Raw genomic sequence first — 18,878 nt, forward strand, 5'->3', positions numbered from 1 at the left:
AAATACAGATACTATTGTCAGTAAGTAAAATGTCTAACCTACTAAAAGAAAAACCTTTATATTTCAGTGAACCCCAGAGTTTGTTTCAATGCCTTTAAGGACATAAAACAGAAGAAAACAGGAATTATGTAACACACAAGGAGATAACTAACTGGAAAACATACCTGAAGAAGCTTCCAGTCTTTCTAGTCGGCTGATCAGCCAGTCCAGGGAGCCAGAAAACTGGGCACAGTTTTTACGATTTCCTCTAATGAGAGCCGCTGTGAAAGAAAGACAGATTTCACATTTATGTGATTTTTCCAGTTCCAAACGCAGCAAGCTAATAGTAGCCCTAAAATGGTGGATCGAGAACAAAATACCAGTACTGTATTTCTAAAACGTAAACAAATACACCGCAAATTGGAGGTATTACAAAGAAACATCAAACCTGAGTGCTCATTAGAAGGGATTATCTAGAGGAGGTAACAGTGCACACCACAGTGATAATGAAAGGGAAGGAGAAACCCAGTCTGGGAGCTCCCTCCCTGGGGGTCTGATAGTCATTGCTTTTAATTAGCCGTGAGAGCTGACTAAAAGAGCTCCGCTTTCTCACCCACCCACGTAAGAGAAGTTAAGGGCACCTCCGTTTTCCTGGAAATGTAGCACAGAACATGGGACACAAGGAACACAGTGAGAGGGAGCTAAATGGCCTGGGGCATCAGGTCTGAAAACCTCTGTTCTTGCATCTCTCCTTCCCACCTAGAGGTTCACCTGCACAAAAAGACTCTGAGAGCTGCAGTAAAGTCACCTATTCCAACTCTGCTCAGCCTCAAGTTCTCTATACTTCTGTGACAAAGAACCCATCTTTTATGAAAATGCTATGTGACCTCGATGATCTCTTTCAACCCGATTTGTAGACTCAATGGAAAACTTTCAATGTTTCAAGTCATGCAATTTTTTTAAGATAAATCTGGTAAATGCTTTGTGTAAATTATACTCTTACACCCAGAAGTTCGCTCAGGAACACATAGTATACAGTTTCCAAAAGGTGGGTGATACTTTTACATATCATGCTGTTGCATGGGAGAAAGGTGGAAGAACAGTCTCTACTTAGGCCTGGTCATGCTCAGTGGCAGTCAGAAGCTGAACCTGGACAACCAGCCTGTTTGCCTCCTTGATGGAAACAGACCAAGGGGATGCTGTAGTCCTGAGGTGCCCCTGGACCCTAGGACTCCTGTCCTCACCTTTCCTCTTTCCCTCAACAGCTGTTACCTGACCTGAAAGTGAGAAGCAATCCTGACAGAAAAGACAGGAAGGCTTCTGTTCTATAGCTCTTGAGCAGAGCCCCATGGGTGCAGGTGAGAGGCAACACCCCCAACTCGCCCAGCGCCCAGCTGCGTGCACGGCAATGGTGCCAGGGACCCATGTGCAGGGTGAGGTGTCATGGAGCAGGAGGAGCCCACTGTGCTCTGTGGGATCTCGGTTCTGTGAGGACCTCTGCTCCTGACTCAGGACAGCAGCCTCTGGGGAACATGTAGTGAGGTTTCTCAATCTTTACAGAGTCTCTGGTTAAAATTTAACTCTTTTCATTTTGCCCCTGGTTTTTTAAATTAAAGATATTAGATATCTTCTAGATGCTAAATATTACCAATAAGGTGAGTCTTAAAAAAAAATAACGTAAGAATAAACCTTTTTAATAAACCATGGGGCATTTAAGAAAACAGTACAGTGAGCCACAGAGAAAATGTCATTAAATACTGCAAACAGAAATGGCATAGACCAGATTCTCGACAACAACGTAATAAAACTAGAAATTAGTAAAAAAATAAAAAATAAAAATAAAAAAATTTGTTAAAGAAAAATGAAATCAATACCACAAGCACAGGCTGTCTAATATATATCAAAAACAGGGATGCTGCCTAAAATACCAAAAACAGACGGTCAGACTCCACTCAGGGAAAAATTAACTGAACACTTACCCTGCTAAGCTACAGGGTAAAAATGTTAAATAAACATTCCTTTTAAAATATAGGAAAAGAACACCAAATAAATATAAATAAAATAGGAAAAATAAATAGCAAGTAGAAATTAATACATAGAAAAGTAATCTATGCAAATAAGAGTAGGATTGATCAATATACTCAAGCAGTTTTAAAAATATAAACTAAATACTAATCAAGAAAAAAGAGAAAGAGGACAAAGTTTATAAAAAAGAAATTATAGTAGCTTCCGGCCAAGATGGAGGCATAGGTAGACACACTGCGCCTCCTCGTACAACCAAAAGAAGGACAACAATTTAAAAACAAAAACCAACCAGACCTGACAGAAAATCGAACTGTATGGAAGTCCGACCACCACGGAGATAAAGAAAAAACATTCATCCAGACCAGTAGGATGGGCGGAGACGGGCAGCCAGGGCAGAGAGGACTTGCAGCAAGGTGGCAGCTGGCGGACCCAGCAAGGTGGCAAATTGTGGAACGGGGCAGGCCAGGATGCAGCTAACAGACCCCACAAGGTGGTGGCTGGCAGACCCTGCAGCCCCACATTCACAAATAGATAAACCAGGAGGAAAGGCGGGGAAGCAAAGCAGACCACGCAACCCAGGGCTCCAGTGAGGGGAAATAAAGCCTCAAACCTCTGACTAAAAACACCCGTGGGGGTTGAGGTGACAGCAGGAGAAATTCCCAGCCTCAGAGAGTTTGTTGGAGAGACCCACAGGGGCCTAGAGCTTGCACAAGCCCACCCACTCAGGAATCAGCACCAGAGGGGCCAAATTTGATTGTGGGTCGTGGAGGGAGTGACTGAAATCCGGCAGAGAATGTAGCAGGCGCCATCGCTCCCTCTCAGCCCCTCCCCCACGTACAGCGTCACAGCCCAGCGACCAGCGTTACCCCGCCCCAGTGAACATCTAAGGCTCCACCCCCTTATGTAACAGGGGCGCCAAGACAAAAAAAATGGCCCAAATGAAAGAACAGATCAAAGCTCCAGAAAAAATACAACTAAGCGATGAAGAGATAGCCAACCTATCAGATGCACAGTTCAAAACACTGATAATCAGGAAGCTCACAGAATTGGTTGAATTTGGTCGCAAATTACATGAAAAAATGAAGGCTATGCTAAGAGAAACAAAGGAAAATGTACAGGGAACCAATAGTGATGCAAAGGAAACTGGGACTCAAATCAATGCTGTGGACCAGAAGGAAGAAAGAAACATCCAACCAGAAAAGAATGAAGAAACAAGAATTCAGAAAAATGAGGAGAGGCTTAGGAACCTCCAGGACATCTTGAAACGTTCCAACATCCGAATTATAGGGGTGCCAGAAGGAGAAGAGGAAGAGCAAGAAATTGAAAACTTACTTGAAAACATAATGAAGGAGAATTTCCCTAATCTGGCAAAGGAAATAGACTTCCAGGAAGTCCAGGAAGCTCAGAGAGTCCCAAGGAAGCTGGACCCAAGGAGGAACACACCAAGGTACATCATAATTACATTAGCCAAGATTAAAGAGAAGGAGAGAATCTTAGAAGCAGCAAGAGAAAAGGACACAATTACCTACAAAGGAGTCCCCATAAGACTGTCAGCTGACTTCTCAAAAGAGACCTTACAGGCAAGAAGGGGCTGGAAAGAAGTATTTGAAGTCATGAAAGGCAAGGACCTACATCCAAGATTACTGTATCCAGCAAAGCTATCATTTAGAATGGAAGGGCAGATAAAGTGCTTCTCAGATAAGGTCAAGTTAAAGGAGTTCATCATCACCAAGCCCTTATTACATGAAATGTTAAAGGGACTTATCTAAGAAAAAGAAGATAAAAAATATGAACAGTAAGAATGACAGCAAACTCACAGTTATTAACAACCACACCTAAAACCAAAACAAAAGAAAACTAAGCAAACAACTAGAACAGGAACAGAACCACAGACATGGAGATTACATGGAGGGTTATCAATAGGGGAATGGGAGGGGGAGATAGGGGGAAAGGTACAGAGAATAAGTAGCATAAATGGTGGGTAGAAAACAGACAGGGGGAGGTTAAGAATAGTATAGGAAATGTAGACGCCAAAGAACTTATATGTATGACCCATGGACATGAACTAAAGGGGGGGAATGTGGGAGGGAGGGGGTGGGCAGAGTGAAGTAGAGTGAAGGGGGAGAAATGGGACAACTGTAATAGCATAATCAATAAATATATTTTAAAAATAAAATAAATTATAAACACAGCCACTTTATATATCTCTGTACTGAAAGTTTTGAACATTTAGGGAGAAAAAATGGCCTTCAAATACACAATATATATTTTTTTTCACTGAAACTGACCAAAATGAGAAAATCTAAAAAGAATAATATACCATGAATAATATTGAGGAGTATGTCAAAGACCAGAAACTCTTCTTACATGTTTAAGAACTACGTAGTTTCTGGCCTGAAGCACGCCAGAGTAAAGAAGCTGAGGCGAGGTCCCCAGTGGTGACGTGAATGCTTAATGCTTATGCACGTAAGAGGCCAGAGGAACTCTTTCAACTATAAATCCAAAGTTCATACCAGATCGGTATTTACAAGTCATACTCGGAAGCAGATTAGCAACATTAAGTCAAGCAGGGGTTCGTTCCTCCAGTGAGACAGAAATGTATTAGGAAATCTGTTAATATCTCGATAAACTCTAACATGTATACAACATTTGTCTGGAAAAAGTCCAGCTACCATTAATATAACGAGAACAGTTTGCTCAGCATCAATGTAACCTGGCAGCCAAGGAGAGTGGACTGGAATGCACATGTGTGAACAATGAGGACTTCACTGTACTGGTCAGTGGGGGCGGTAGATGCCGTTGAGTGACCGTGTGTGCTGTGTGGCCATCACATTCAAAACAACTGAGTGAGTAGAGCAATGAATCTGCATCAAATTTTGCGTTAAGCTTGAACATTCCTCCATGGAAAGTATTCAGATCATTCAGAAGGACACAGCTATGGGCAACCAGTGACTGGCAGCTTCACCATGACAAGGCGCCTGCTCATGCATCACTTCTCATGCAGGTTTTTGGCGAAACATCAGATCACCCAGGTGACTCAGCCACCTACAGCCCAAATTTGGCACCCTGCAACTTCTGGCTTTTCCCAAAACTAAAATCATCTTTGAAAGGGAAGACTTCAGACCATCGATGAGATGAGATTCAGGAAAATATGATGGGGCCGCTGATGGCGACTGGGAGAACTGTGTGAGGTGCCAAGATGCCTACTTTGAAGGGGACTGAGGTGTCATTGTCCTGTGTACACTGTTTCTTGTATCTTGTATCTTCTTCAGTAAATGCCTCTATTTGTCATAGTGCGTGGCTGGATGCCTTCTGGACAGACCTGGCACATTCCTAACAAAACAGTCTTCATTCAGTGGAACAGATTCCTCCTAATTACGAGTGTGTGCACACGTACATGTGCACCGGTGTCGTACAATGAACGGACTGTGCACGTTATTCTGCTTCAGCAAGTTAGGTGAGAGTACACCAGCTAGGTGAGTTTCTAAAGTAGTGGGGAAGTGCAAGAGAAAAACGAGGAAGATCATCACACCACTGTTTCTGACAGCAAATGCTGGGACAGCCTGAGTGTGGACCAAGTGACGACAGCCCCTCAGCCGGGCAGTCACACCCACCAGACTGGCAGTCCCACTCCCCGCCAAGAACAGCCGCCCACATTGGAGATGGTAGTGAGCACAACACTGTGAATGAAAGCAGACAGTGTAAGCGATATGCTCAGTAGAAGTACATGCACAGCACTGAGAAATTGTTTTTAGAACATTGCTCAGAGACTGTGAGCTGCCCTTGGAGAAATAATCCCTGTTAAGTGCCTGGGATGTAAACAAGACTTTGAGGGGCAGGGATAAGGGCTGGCTGCTCTCCTTTAGTCCAAAGGGGAAATTTCTGCTCTGACCGGCATGGCTCAGTGGGTTGGCTGTTATCCTGCAGACCAAAAGGCCGCTGGTTCGATTCCTGGTCAAGGCACAGGCCTGGGTTACAAGCCAGGTCCTCAGCTGGGGACATGCAAGAGGCAAGCAATTGATGTTTCTCTGGAATATCAATGTTTCTCTTCCTCTTTCTCCCTCCCATCCCCTCTCTCTGTAAGTAAATAAAATCTTAAAAACGAAAAAAAAAAAGGGAAACTTTTTATTTCAAACAGAGATAGTAAGGAAGAAGTGTCACGCAAAATAAGAACTTCAGTTTACATGAACCTGTGAGGAGGACATGCTCTGTAACCTCAAAGGAGCAGCAGAGGACAGTGGAGAGCCATGCAGGTGTGAGCAGGGAGCCCCCAGAATGCACAGACCCCAGAGGAAAGCTCAACGGCTGTTTGATGGCTGTCAGATGTCTCAGAGTGCTGCTATCACCCCCCAGGAGCACCAGACATTTCCATGGTGCCTCAAGGCACAGGAAAAAACTCCAGACAAAGGTCCTCTCCTTCCTCAACATAGGACAACAATGCTCAACCTTAAAATACTCAAGTGCTGGCTGACCTGCCTTGGACACACTAAGAGCTGCCACCCCCGAACCTCACTGTGTGTCCTCACTGCAGAAATGGTGAGGCAAACGCAGAGGAGTCCCGGGTCACCATCACAGGCACAGGGACATACGTCCCTCCATGGAAGGCGAGCTCTCAGCCACTGACAGGCCCTCAGGGATGACAGCCCTGAGGCCAAGGGCAGGTGTTCTTCCCTCCTCCCAACCCCCTGATCAGTAGGAGAAGGCAGGAGGAGGCCACAGAGTGTCTCTGTCACAGGGAGGAGACAGTGAAGCCGGGCAGCTTTGATTCCTCAGCCTGAGCTCCGGTCGGTCGGGGCGAGGCTGCCCTCACAACCTCCTCCTACTTCAGGCCCCTATCTAGGAGAGATGGGAAGGGTGGGCGGGGGTCCTGGTAGTGTAGAAGCAGGTAAAGAAAGTAGCTATCTCACGAATTGGTTATAAAACAAATTTCCATTGAAAATATTAATGCTTTTGTCATTTCATAGACAAGATTATTACCAAGGTGGAGAAAAAAATACCAGGTCTTGTTTATAAAAATGTCCTTCCAGGATTCCCTGGAGAACAAGACAGAAAATACCTGTGTGCACAAAGGTGCACAAAGCTGACACGAGCGTGTCTGTGGCCAGTGCCCGTCCCTCTCATCTCTGCCCCCATCCCCAGGGGCCTCCGTGTCCAGGAAGACCTGCCTCCCGTGGCCCTGGGAGTGAGCTGGACATGCAAAACCCTCAGCTGCTCTCCCCTTGCTCAGTCTTCAAGGACCCGGGAACTGCAGACTTCTGGCACACTAAAACGCGCAGTCTACCCAGTTTGTTGCACACTCTGAATCCCCACAAAACGGTGTTACAGAGACAGTCTGCTGAAAAGCCATTCCATAGGCATCTTTAAAGAGCAGCGGGGCTGCAGGCTCCTGCTGATGACCAGTGTGGCTGTGGCTGCAGGAGCCGAGGCGCAGTGGGGTGGCCTCAGCCACGCTCCAACCCCCAACATGGGGTCAGAGCTCCTCTGTCCTCCAGAGGAGGCTCGTGCATCCCAAATCCAAATGTAAATCTGTCACTCTACCTAAGTACATATTACACATACTCATGTCAAATTTTAAAATTGTTACAGATTGTCATTCCCACCTCCTCCCTTTTTGCCATGCCAAACAAACCCACAGAAAGAAGAAAAGGTGTCTTGTTGCATACTTAAGCCCAGAGAGAGTCCACTGTCTCCCTGTTTGGAAGAACTGGCAGGCGGCTTTCCAAATTTGGAGTTAATGATATTTAAACCAAACTTTTGATGGCTGAGTGAAGGACTCTTAATTATTGATGCAGATTTAAGACGTCCAGACTCGGCTGCCGATCTGACGATTATGCTGACTTAGAGAAAGTCAGGTGGTTCTTATGTCAGCTAAAGATTTTATTCATTTACCTTTTTCTAATAATGAAATCAGTATTCACTAAATAAAAACGAAAATCAAGAGTAGTCCAAAGAACGTTTAAACAAAAGCTCCTACAATCCTATTCACCAGAAACCACCACCGTTAAACTGCCTTGTATGTCGCGTGCACTGGATGTAAACACTTTTTCCCTGCACTGGAATTCGTGCGCTAGCTTCCCTTCCATCGCCAACTGTCATTATACATTTATGTTAACTGCTTTTTTCCATTGTAAAAGTAACACATGTAAATGGAGTAAGATAACACACAGAGCAGAAGACCTCTCTCCTAAGGAACAGCCACCTAGAAGTTTTCTGTGCGTCCTAGAAATTCCCAGTGAATATTCAAGAATGTGCCTTTCTCTGCATATTTTAATTGTATGCAGCTAGACTCTTCCTCAGCATACAGGGAGCTGCTTGCTTCTTTTTTCACTTAGTACCACATCCTAGACTGTCACACTAAAAATTCAGCAAACTAGCCTGTTTCAAACCATCTTCCAAATGATACATTTATCTCAATTTTCAGTGATAACACAGCATTACACCACCTAGGTGGGCTATTACTTATGTAACCAATCCCCAGTTGATAGGAAAGTGGTTCTCGATTTTATGTTATTTGTAAACAGTCTTGCAATAGACACCCTTCTCATTTGTACACAAGCATCTCCAGAATACATTTCCCTCAGTGACGGAGTATTATCTAAGTTCCATCTGCGCCAATATAGTAAGTACAATAGGGCCCTTATTTATTATTCTAGTTTGCAGTTCTTTATATTTGCCATGTTGAAAATATTTTATTTCATTTATTTTCTGGGAACTACGTATCTCCATGTTTTGTCTGTTTTTCTATTACACGGTATTTCCTTTCCTTATGGATTTGTGGAAACCCTATGTATTACAAAAACTAGGCTTTTGTCTTTCATGTAGATTGCCCATTTCACCAGATTTCCATCTGTTTTTCAGTTTGTAATGACGGAATCACAGGTGTTCATTTTCTGCAGTCAAACTTCTCAGCCTGCCATTCATCGCTTAGTGCCGCAACTGAACAGGAACTCACATGGAGACAGTGAGGCGGGAACATGTGTGTGTGACAGTGAGGCTGGCTCTGTCGCCGTGCCACCTGTCTCGGCCGCGCACCTTCGGCACAGATCAGGGCACCCCCCACCCCCACCCCGGGACCTTCGCTCGCTCAGTCAGTGAGTGCTGAGCCGACAAAGCTTTTCTTCAAACCTGGACACCAAGCCCACTTCCTCCCAATGGGACACTGTGCCACCGGATGCCCTATGGGAAGCCATGAGAGGAACGAAGAGGCAGGACACTTGGGAAGACAGACAAGAGGGAGAAGGAAGTTTCCCGAAGAGACATCATAACACATGCATGGGGGATTAACCGAAACCCTCTCAGGAAGAGCAATGTGAAAATATAAATGTTGAGAGTAAGAAAGAGAGAGAGTGTTTGTGAGGTATGTCTTGTTCCATGAAACAGTTCAAAAGCCACAAAACAGGCCTGTGCCTGAATCACTGTGTTCTCAGTGACATGTATGGTTATTATACCATCACCTTCTTTAAATACATGAGTACTACAAGGTTCTAATTATGTCAATTCTATAATTTTTTAATCCTCACCTGAGGATACATTTACTGATTTTAGAGAGAGAGAAATGAGGGGGCAAGGTGAGGGGACGAGAAACCGAGAATGTGAAACACCGACTGGCTGCCTCCTGTACGTGCCCTGCCCCGTGCGAACCCGTACCAGCATTTGCTGTGTGGGACCACCCTCCAACCAGCAGAGGCACCCAGCCAGGGCTGCTGTGTCGATTTTAAGTAACAGCTCCCTCAAATCCTTTCTTAATCAAATGGGATATAAATAATTAAGGAAAGATATATATTTTTTTAAGAAATAAATACTTCATATATTCGCCTATGTTAATATAAATACATGTACTCTATATTGAAGTGACTCTAGGTGCTTCGGGAGCATGAACAGTCCTGGGTTGGAGGAAAAGACGGGAAGGTGCCAGCTGAGAGATGGGAGGCAGAGTGAGTGAGGGCACAGGTGCAAAGCCAGGCACCAACCAGGTGAGGGGCCGCCAGCACCCAAAGGCCAGGATGAGAAGGCGTGTGCCAGAGAGCAGAGTCAACTAAAATTCCTGGGAAAGTGAGGGCGGCCCGGAAGTCTGCAGTGAAGCTTGGCGGAGAGGAGCGGAGCTCAGACCAACCAGGAGCCCAGCAGCCTCCCGAGATCTGCGAGAGCTCAAGAGTTTGCACGTCCTGTGCTTACTGAGCACCTGCGCCATTCCTGACGGGAAGGCCTCAGGTGTACAGACTGCGACTGTGTTCAGAGAACGGGTGGGAGGCGGGGTGGACACCTCAGCCTGGGGAACTCTGGAGCAAACTGCAGTTCCTCCGTTTCCCGCTAAGGAGTCATGAGCCAGAGATTGTCCCGACAATCGTGAAGCTACAGCTTCTACCAGATACTGCGGGACATTTCTGGTTATATCCCGCCGTTCCAGGTGAAGGCTCTTTTCCGAGACATATTTAAAAGACAAAATCGACAACAAAAACGGAAGGTGGAGAAGAAGGTTTACTATGGCAGTGAGGAGGAGAGTGACAAAGATACCCCCGAAATGGGCACAATGATCAGGCAGACAGGGACTGTCTACGCTAAGCATCTGACACACAGCCCCACACTGAAGCCACCCAACAACCTGATGAGGAAAGTCACTGCTGCCATTTCACAGAGAATACTAGGATAATAATGGGTGTCACTCGCCGTGTGCTGGACATTCTCTAAGTCTTACATTAACTCATGGAGTTGCACCAGTATCTCCTCCAACTTGCAGAGGAGCAAACTGAACACCAGTTTAACCACCTGCCAGAGTGAAGCCCTGACTGGCAAGGAGAAGGGTCGCTGGGTCAGAGGCTGTTGCCTGTGAATTAAGGATGAAACTGCTGTTTTTCAAGGAAAGGACGTATTGGTAGAGGGCAGGAATCTCTTTTGCACGTGCAGTGGACACTTTAGCCCATCCCTGCCCTCTCAGTGACTCGCACCCCACTTCCAAAGTGAGTTGGAGCCAGGGACGGTTGGCACCGGCCTGTGAAACCCCCAGCCTGCAGCCAGAAGGAGCGGGTCAGGCAGGGCCCAGACACAGTCTGGCCAGTGAGGCGGCAACAGCACATCCCTTCTTCAGAGAGGATTTCCTGGAGCAGCCTTGTCACCTCTCCATGGCCGAGGACACTACCAGCACGGGGAGCTGATGGTGGCCACTGAGGCTGTCCCGGGGCTCCAGTTTTGTGGCCACTGACCCCTGGGAGGGCAGAGCAGACAAACCGGGTCTGGGAGCTATGCTGGATACTGTTCCCACCCACTGTTGACACCGATTCCCAAGCCCACAGAAGCCTCTGCTGCCAGAGGCAGTGTGACAGCAGGCTCCGGGGGGGGGGGGGGGGGGGGTAAGGGGGGCCCGAGAGCGGGCATCCCAAGAGAGACACATCAGGGCACCTACAAGCACAGCTGTTTCTCTCCCCGTAAGTCACTTAGAAGTCACATTCCCACCATGTTTCTGTCAACAATTAAACCAGACAACAGATTATGAAAAGAGCTGATATGAAAGAGATTAAATGTGTATTATATACACATATCTACTGCCACAATGTTCTCTCTGCAAATACCCCTTTCTGCCCCCAAACACACACAGACAAGGCTCCTCTTTTCCTAAAGCATCCAGTTTGTCTCAGGCATGAACAGCAGCTCGAGAAACTGGCACCAAAACTGCCAATGTTCTGGCTACATCCATTGCCGTGAGAAATAAGCCATTCGTCTTTACCCTAATTGCAGGCTAATTCACTGGCTTGCAAGGGGAAGACCTCACAGCCTTCATGGTTCCTGAAACGAGACAACAGAGGCTACAGCAAGCGTCCAGAACAAACAGGACGCAGACCCGTGGCTACACGGAGCCTCCACGGAGCCTCCAGGAGCTCAGCGCATACCACGGCCAGTGCCACCTGGTGTCTGTCAAGCATACCTGAGGCTGCAAATGCACATCCCAGGCCAACGAGAGGGGCAGACTGGGAGGTCCCTGACGAGGTGGGAGGGGGCGTCCTAGGCGCTTTGGGGGACTCACATCAGATTCAAAAGGAAAACATTTAATGCTCACCCCTCCCCCAGCCACCTACAAACTGCACCCTGAGGACTCCCCTTCAAGCACAGGCACGTTCCCACCCTGAAACGGACTGAAACACCGAACGCCCGTGGACCTAGCGCAGCTAAGGGACCAGCTGGCAGCCTCGACAGGAAGCAAGCCATAAAACCGCGGGAAGTGTTCTGTGAGCCTCTGAAACAGACATAAGCAGTTGCGCCAAAAACCCGTCACCCTCCTTACCCAGCAACTCATACAGAGAATTCAGGATGGACTTCCAGGACGCGCCGGCGTCCCTCCCAGCGACGTCAGCAAAATGGGCCGCGCTGCTGTAGACGTGCAGCCTGTCCACGCACTGCAGCACGAGGCCGATCATCCCCTGCGGGTCAGAATGGACCATGGTCAGAAACCGCGGGTGGGCGCCCACACCGGGAGCCTGGCTGAAAGTACGTCTGTCACTCATTGAGAAAACTGAGACCATTTATTGGAAAAACAAGGTAACACATCTGCCTGTGAAACGAATGTTGCTACAGCATCTGAAGTCTGTGGCTGTTAAGTCTGGCCACTGCTCTCCAATAGCAGCAGAAGAACAATGTAAAAATACCTATTGCATACTTACACTTGCAAGATTTAACAAGAGGTTAGTGACTCAGTCGTAACAGTATTCTACTGTAAGTGAAGGGGTGCTGAGTATGCCACCCACATATGGCACTTTGGCACAGGACTCATTGGAGCTGAAGGCAACTGAGAAAAAGGCAGACACGAGAGCAATCCCTGGCCCCTCCTCCCCCTCTGTGCCAGGACAGGCGGGGCGGCGCTTCCTCCAAGACACAAGGCCGACGTATCAGCCCTGGCACCACACGCAGTCACCGAGCAGCCTTTACTCACCACCCTCATGCTCTGTGCCTTCCCACAACCATGCTGCCCCTAGAAGCTCCAAGTCCCTTTCCTCTTGTCTTCGTGCCACTCCTCCACGTGCTCGCTGTTCTGCGTAAGCCCAAGCTCTAACCACTCCCTTGCGCCAGTGGTCACTGGGAGCCCCTGCTGTTAAACTTCTCTCTGTCCCTCTCCAGGAAATCTGTCTTTGGTGCATCAGTATGTAGGGCCTCAGCCAATGCACCCGTGACTAGTTGAGGAAAAGATTTTTCTCCCCCTCCTACATAACCAGATCCTCACTCTCAGGAGCGGCAATAGCATCATCATCAGTTTAATATAAAACTGAAGACCTAATTAATTAAAGAAAAGTTCATGAAAATGTATCTTCAAATCAAATAAAAATTCACTACAGAACTTTGGAAGGTACGGCTAAATTTGAAATTATGCTTTTATTATTATTGCTAGATCAAGATTGCCAAAATGAGGCAAAGCAGGTGAAAGGGAGAGCTAGAGGAATTGACTAATCAAATTAACTTATTTCACACCAGGAATTTAAGAGGCACCATGAACCTAAGAATGTTTCTAGTCCCCATCCAGATGTCTTACGTGAGAAATTTTTTTAAAAAGAAAGTGCCTGAGCACTTTTGGGCAGCAGAAGTTTCGTGACATTAAGCCATACACAGAAACTTAAGCAAAGTTTAAGAGGTGGGGTCGCTGCCTCCAGGCAGGGGGCTGGGGCTGTCTCTGGTGGCCCTTTACCAGCCGCTTCCGTCTCCAGCACAAGCTCCCTGTGGCTCCCGAGGCAGCTCCAAGGAGCCCGAAGAAGCTGCTGCACACTTAGAAAACCCTCGTGCTTTCCAGACCTGTGTTCATTTACACACTCAGAGAACCTGCTTCTATACAACTAAGGTGAAGCGAAAGCAGTGTGGTGCACGCTCCCGTGGCAGGAGCGCTGAGGAGACAGTGAAAGGCTGTATGCTTTGCCAGGGGCCTGACCAGTTCCCTAAACACCAAGGGACAGGACAGTAACTGCAGGCTCTCCGAGGCCTGGTTCCCCTGAGCCCAGCAGCACCCTGCAGCTCCAGGTCGCAAAGCGCCAGGCGTCAGAGAATGTCCTGCCAGGACTGCTTTTCCCAGAAGACAGCAGAGCAGCCATGGGCCTGAGAAGCTCACCTCCTCCTGGAAGAGATTCTGCCGGTTCTTCAGGGCTCTCAGCCTGTTCTGCTTGTCCTCGTGGTCCAGGTGCTCGTCTGGAGGGTGCAGGTAGCCAATCAGGTCCCGCAGGCTCAGGCTGACTGATTCGATGGGCAAGTCCCCAGGCGCCGCCCTCACCTTCCTGCTGAGAGCGTCCAGGCCCCTGAAATCAACAGCGACCATTTCTCAAGGCAGAGACCCACAAGCTTATGCATTCCTCCAGTTTACAGATGATCTAAAGCTTTACTCCCTCCCGACACCAGGTAAAAGGAACACACAAGAGTGACTCTAGGTTTCCTCCAACAATAATTAATATATTCAAATGAGAAACTGTGTATTCTTTCATGAATACATATGTTATATTAAAAACGCCAGTATCGAGAGGAATGTATCTAGAGAAAATCCTGAAGGGCCTGGAGGACCACTGCCTACAAAACCAATGGTCTAAATATTTAGAAACCAGCCGATTTTCACTATGAAGCACTACATACTTTCAGGTGTACGATTCCCAGACTGACAATTCTCACATTTTCTTCCTATGTGTGTTTTGTTTTGGGAGAAGGAACTTTTAACTGCTATGCTATCCACTGATATTCATTGCCTTTCTGTTTAATTTCTGTCTGCTTAAAAACATATTTTCATGATATTAACTCATACAATTCACTTATTAATCAGGAAACAATATAGCAAATGATTTTCTCTTCCCTGAAAGAATTGTAACAGAGATAAATAACATGAATTTGTTCTTGTAAATGCAGGCAAAACAAGCATGTATTTTATGTTAGTAACTTTAAATGATATTAACTAGACTTCAACCACAAAAAAAGAAATGACATCCTGTTGCATGCTCCAGCCTTTGAAGACAAACAGTGGCATGTAAATGTGTTGATTTGTTGAGCTTTCTGAGATCCTAAATTTTCAAACTCAAAGCTTTGAATATTTCTGCAAAGAACTTTCATCATTTATAAATCAATATTATTCCAAAATAAAAAAAAATCTATTGAAAAATACTCAACAGACACCAAAAAGAATGAAAAAATGCTTATATTATACTTGATATAGTAACACTTATATTAGTCATGACAAAACTTAATGCATATACTTAATGCAAAACTCAATCCATAAAGGAAAAACATCCTTCCTTTCCTGTTCTCTACATCAGCCAAAGTGCATGGCAATATTTTATTCCAAGGAGATGTCTCTGGCTAGGTATCTGACTAGATTGGAAATCACATTTTAGAAAACAACAAAAGCCTTATAACTGAGAATTAGCTTATCTTCAAACTCTACAAAGCTAAAAATTATTAGTTAGAATGCATCATTATTTACATAAAGTTACTAGTAATTATGGAATATTTGACTTCAGTTTCATATATAGTAGAAAGAGTAAAACTGCCTGATTATTCTGAAATTCCAAACCATTCACATAAATGACATTCACCTATCACCTAGTGTTATCATGTCTATGAGCGTTCTACGTCCCAAAGGAACAGAAACAACTTTGCAGAAGAAATTATTTCTTTTAAAATGAAAATTCATTCACAATGGAAATAATTCTGTTCTAACATGTTTTATCCTATTGACTCCTAACTAACTATATCTGAATCATATATGCTTATTTACAGCATAGTCAGACGCAACTCTCATCAGAGTGAACTGAACGAACTCACGAGGGATTCAAATCCAATGTCTACACTTGCGGACTTAAAGAGAAACAAAAGTAAACGCCAGTTTCTGGGTTTTTAAGGAGAGCTTATCTGCTATTAGAAACATACCCATCTGGTTACTTTCTAGAAGGCTCTTACAAGACAAATGTTCTCTAAGACTCTAAAACTGTTAATTACACTAGGTTTTAGAACCTCTACACAAAATGTGATTTGTTGGGGAAACTGCTATTAAAATAAGCACTTTGAAATTCTTTTTCAAACCTATAAATTAGGAAAATATTTGTAATTCATATAAGATGATGGGGAATTAAAGTCTCTAAACAGAAGCTCATAGTAACCTAATAAAGTATTAACAAATAATAGGGTAAATCACAAAAACAATGAAAAAATTTAGTCAGCAAATATGAAGTATACCCATTTTCACAATTCTCAAATAAATGCAACCTTAGACAATAGCTTTAAGTATAAATATAGTTCTGTGTACACACGCACACACATTTTTCCCATCAAACTACTGAGGTTTAAAGAGATACCTGATACGCCCTCCACACGAGCACAGTTTGTACTGGCCTAACGTTACCAGAAACACTTTGCACACAAGCTTCGGTTAGCTTTTGGATACCCAGTTTTCCCATCATCAGGTGGGTAAATTTAGTCATTACAAGACTCACTTCATTTTTTAATACAGCTCAAAACTCACAGAGTGTGACCCTTAGGGTAAAAGGGAATGAAACAGGTCCAGACCACAGGTATGTCACAGAATAATCCTCACCTTTAGCTAATGACAAGTTGCACAAACAATTTCTAAAAGCACACTTGTTTTTTAAAAGTAAATTTAAAAAGAAGGCATAAAATCACCTAACTGGTGCTTTTGAACGTGTTCTGCTGACCTTCTAAACTGTGAGATGTACCACCATAGTGTATTTTCCAATTGTTTATTTCTAAATGCAACAGGGAAATTGAGGCAGAATGTGAAACAGCCACCAGGACAAAAGAGCACGCACCTTATAAACCTATTGAACAGGAAGACAGTGCTGCGGATCACGCGAGCTGTCCGAGACTCCTCATGCTGCGACCGGGACAGATTTATGCCGTCATCCATGTGGCCTTCGTGGTGCATGATCGCCTGCGAGGAAGTGGAGGAGGCACCGTTACGCCAGCATCCCTTCTCCAAGGGGGGAAGCAGATGTGCACTTTAAGGTGACAACGATAAACAGAACCAAGACAGGCAGGGGGGACCGGAGAACTCCTGTGAAGAAGGTGGAATAACACACGCAGGTCCCTAGACCACCCAGCCATTCCCTGTGTTCACTCCTTACTGTTTTGAAGAACGAATCAGTTATTGCACAGAGCTCATTAAAACACACACAATGTTTTAAAGACCACGCTCGTCACCAACCCACACCTAACAAACTCTGACTGAGGCGGCAAAGGGATCTTTCAGGGACATGGCTTACACAATAGTTTTGAACATAGATTAGTTAATAAGTCTGAGCATGTGTTTCCAAGGCATCTAAATTCTCTTTAAAATGCATTCTTATTTTATTAGTTCTCTGTTAGGTGTGTGGTTTTTAAACTTAGAAAGTATGACATGAGGGGAGAGAACGTGCAAAAATCCCCAGGGAAGAGCTGAATGACTATCCCAAAGTGAACACACCGTGGAAATGACACTCGGAGCAAGGAAGAGAATGTCACGGCCCCATCAACTCTCCCTGGGGCTCCCCTCCTGCCCCTCTCCTCGCAACAGCCCTGCTCCCCAACTTCAACAGCAGAGGTCAGTGTGTTCCATACACAAGGCACCTCTTGTGTCCAGCTTCCTTCACCCAGCACTTACAGCGAGACAGCCTAGTCATCTAACGGGGTTTACAGAATTAAAATTAGTAAGCACTAAAATGACAAACTATCTAGCAAGCAATGCAATCTGGAACCTGATCAATGAAAGAGAAATATAACTGTATTTAAAGGCAATTATAGAGCCTTAAATGCCTCGTTGTAAAAGTGGAAAAAATGACTAAAATGAAAAAACATATTCCTGATTTTAACACTCTAAAAAAGAAAAAGAAAGTTGAAAAGGGAAATTGATGAAGATAAAAATAGGACTTAATAAAGTAGAAATCAAATAAAATATTAGAAAGGATTTTTTAAAGCCCAAAATTTGATTCGTTCAGAAAGTAAGTAAAATAGGTAAACCTCTCACAAACCAGGCTAAAAATAAAAAAGAAAGCAAAAACACAGAGAACGAGAGAGAAGACATAAAAGACATTAGCTTTATAAAATTATAATAAGAGAATCCTGTGTGGACTTCCATGGGGACGAAATACAATAAAGAATAAAAACAAATGTAACACAAAAATGTTACTGAGTGACCCACAGAAATGCGATGACTTCCTAGAGAATTGGGACTCACTGAACAGAACCCCCCACCTAAGTGGAAAATCTGATGCGATCACTTTATTTATTTTTTATTTTTTTTCTTTGCGGCTGAGCGTTGCCACATTATTGCTGACGTTATTGTACGGTTTTATTAGCTAAAATGCCAACATATGCCCAGACTGGGAGCCGTGCCCTGGAGGTTCTCTGGGGCCTTTCCCGCCACCACGTTCCTGAGCCGGGGGCCGCTTTATTTAAAAGAGATTGCAAAGGAAACTGAAGATCTACTATTTCAAGAACGCTAGGATGAGACAGTTTCACAAGTGAGTTCCAATAAACTCTGAATGGCACATTTGTCTTCACCGGAAGTCAGCCTATTGCCTATTTTCCTAAAGGCTGTAAGCTAAAAATGGTTTTTACATTTAAATGGTTGAAAAACCAATAAAGTGTCATGACACATGAAAATTGTATGAAATTCAATTTCAGTATCAATAAACAAAGATTAATTTCACCTGTGAATATATGTAATAATTCTAAATAAAATACGAATAGAATCTAGTAGGATTTCAAAAGAATAATACCCCTATAGCCAGATAGGGTTTACTCTATGAATTTAAGGATTCTTCAATATCATGATGTCTATTAACTTATTATCAGCAAATTAAAGGACACTAAGACATTTTAATTGATAAAATACAGCACTAACTCCTAATTCTTAAAAAACGTAAGTAAAA

The 18,878-nt window shown here is 44.6% G+C and overlaps 1 protein-coding gene across 7 annotated transcripts in view; it reads right to left on the reverse strand.

The window, feature by feature from the left end:
* Nucleotides 1-18,878, reverse strand: part of RYR2 (ryanodine receptor 2) — a 522,347-nt gene that overhangs the window by 242,642 nt on the left and 260,827 nt on the right. For all 7 annotated transcript variants that reach the window (XM_071219601.1, XM_071219596.1, XM_071219600.1 and 4 more), the window contains exons 14-17: nucleotides 16,779-16,900; nucleotides 14,087-14,270; nucleotides 12,281-12,416; nucleotides 165-260 (exon numbers count right to left, since the gene is read on the reverse strand). In XM_071219601.1, the coding sequence (XP_071075702.1) occupies nucleotides 165-260; nucleotides 12,281-12,416; nucleotides 14,087-14,270; nucleotides 16,779-16,900 (538 nt within the window). The remainder of the gene's footprint in view (nucleotides 1-164; nucleotides 261-12,280; nucleotides 12,417-14,086; nucleotides 14,271-16,778; nucleotides 16,901-18,878) is intronic.

The sequence above is a fragment of the Desmodus rotundus genome, chromosome 10 (genome assembly GCF_022682495.2).
Source record: "Desmodus rotundus isolate HL8 chromosome 10, HLdesRot8A.1, whole genome shotgun sequence".
Classification (NCBI taxonomy): Eukaryota; Metazoa; Chordata; class Mammalia; order Chiroptera; family Phyllostomidae; genus Desmodus; species Desmodus rotundus.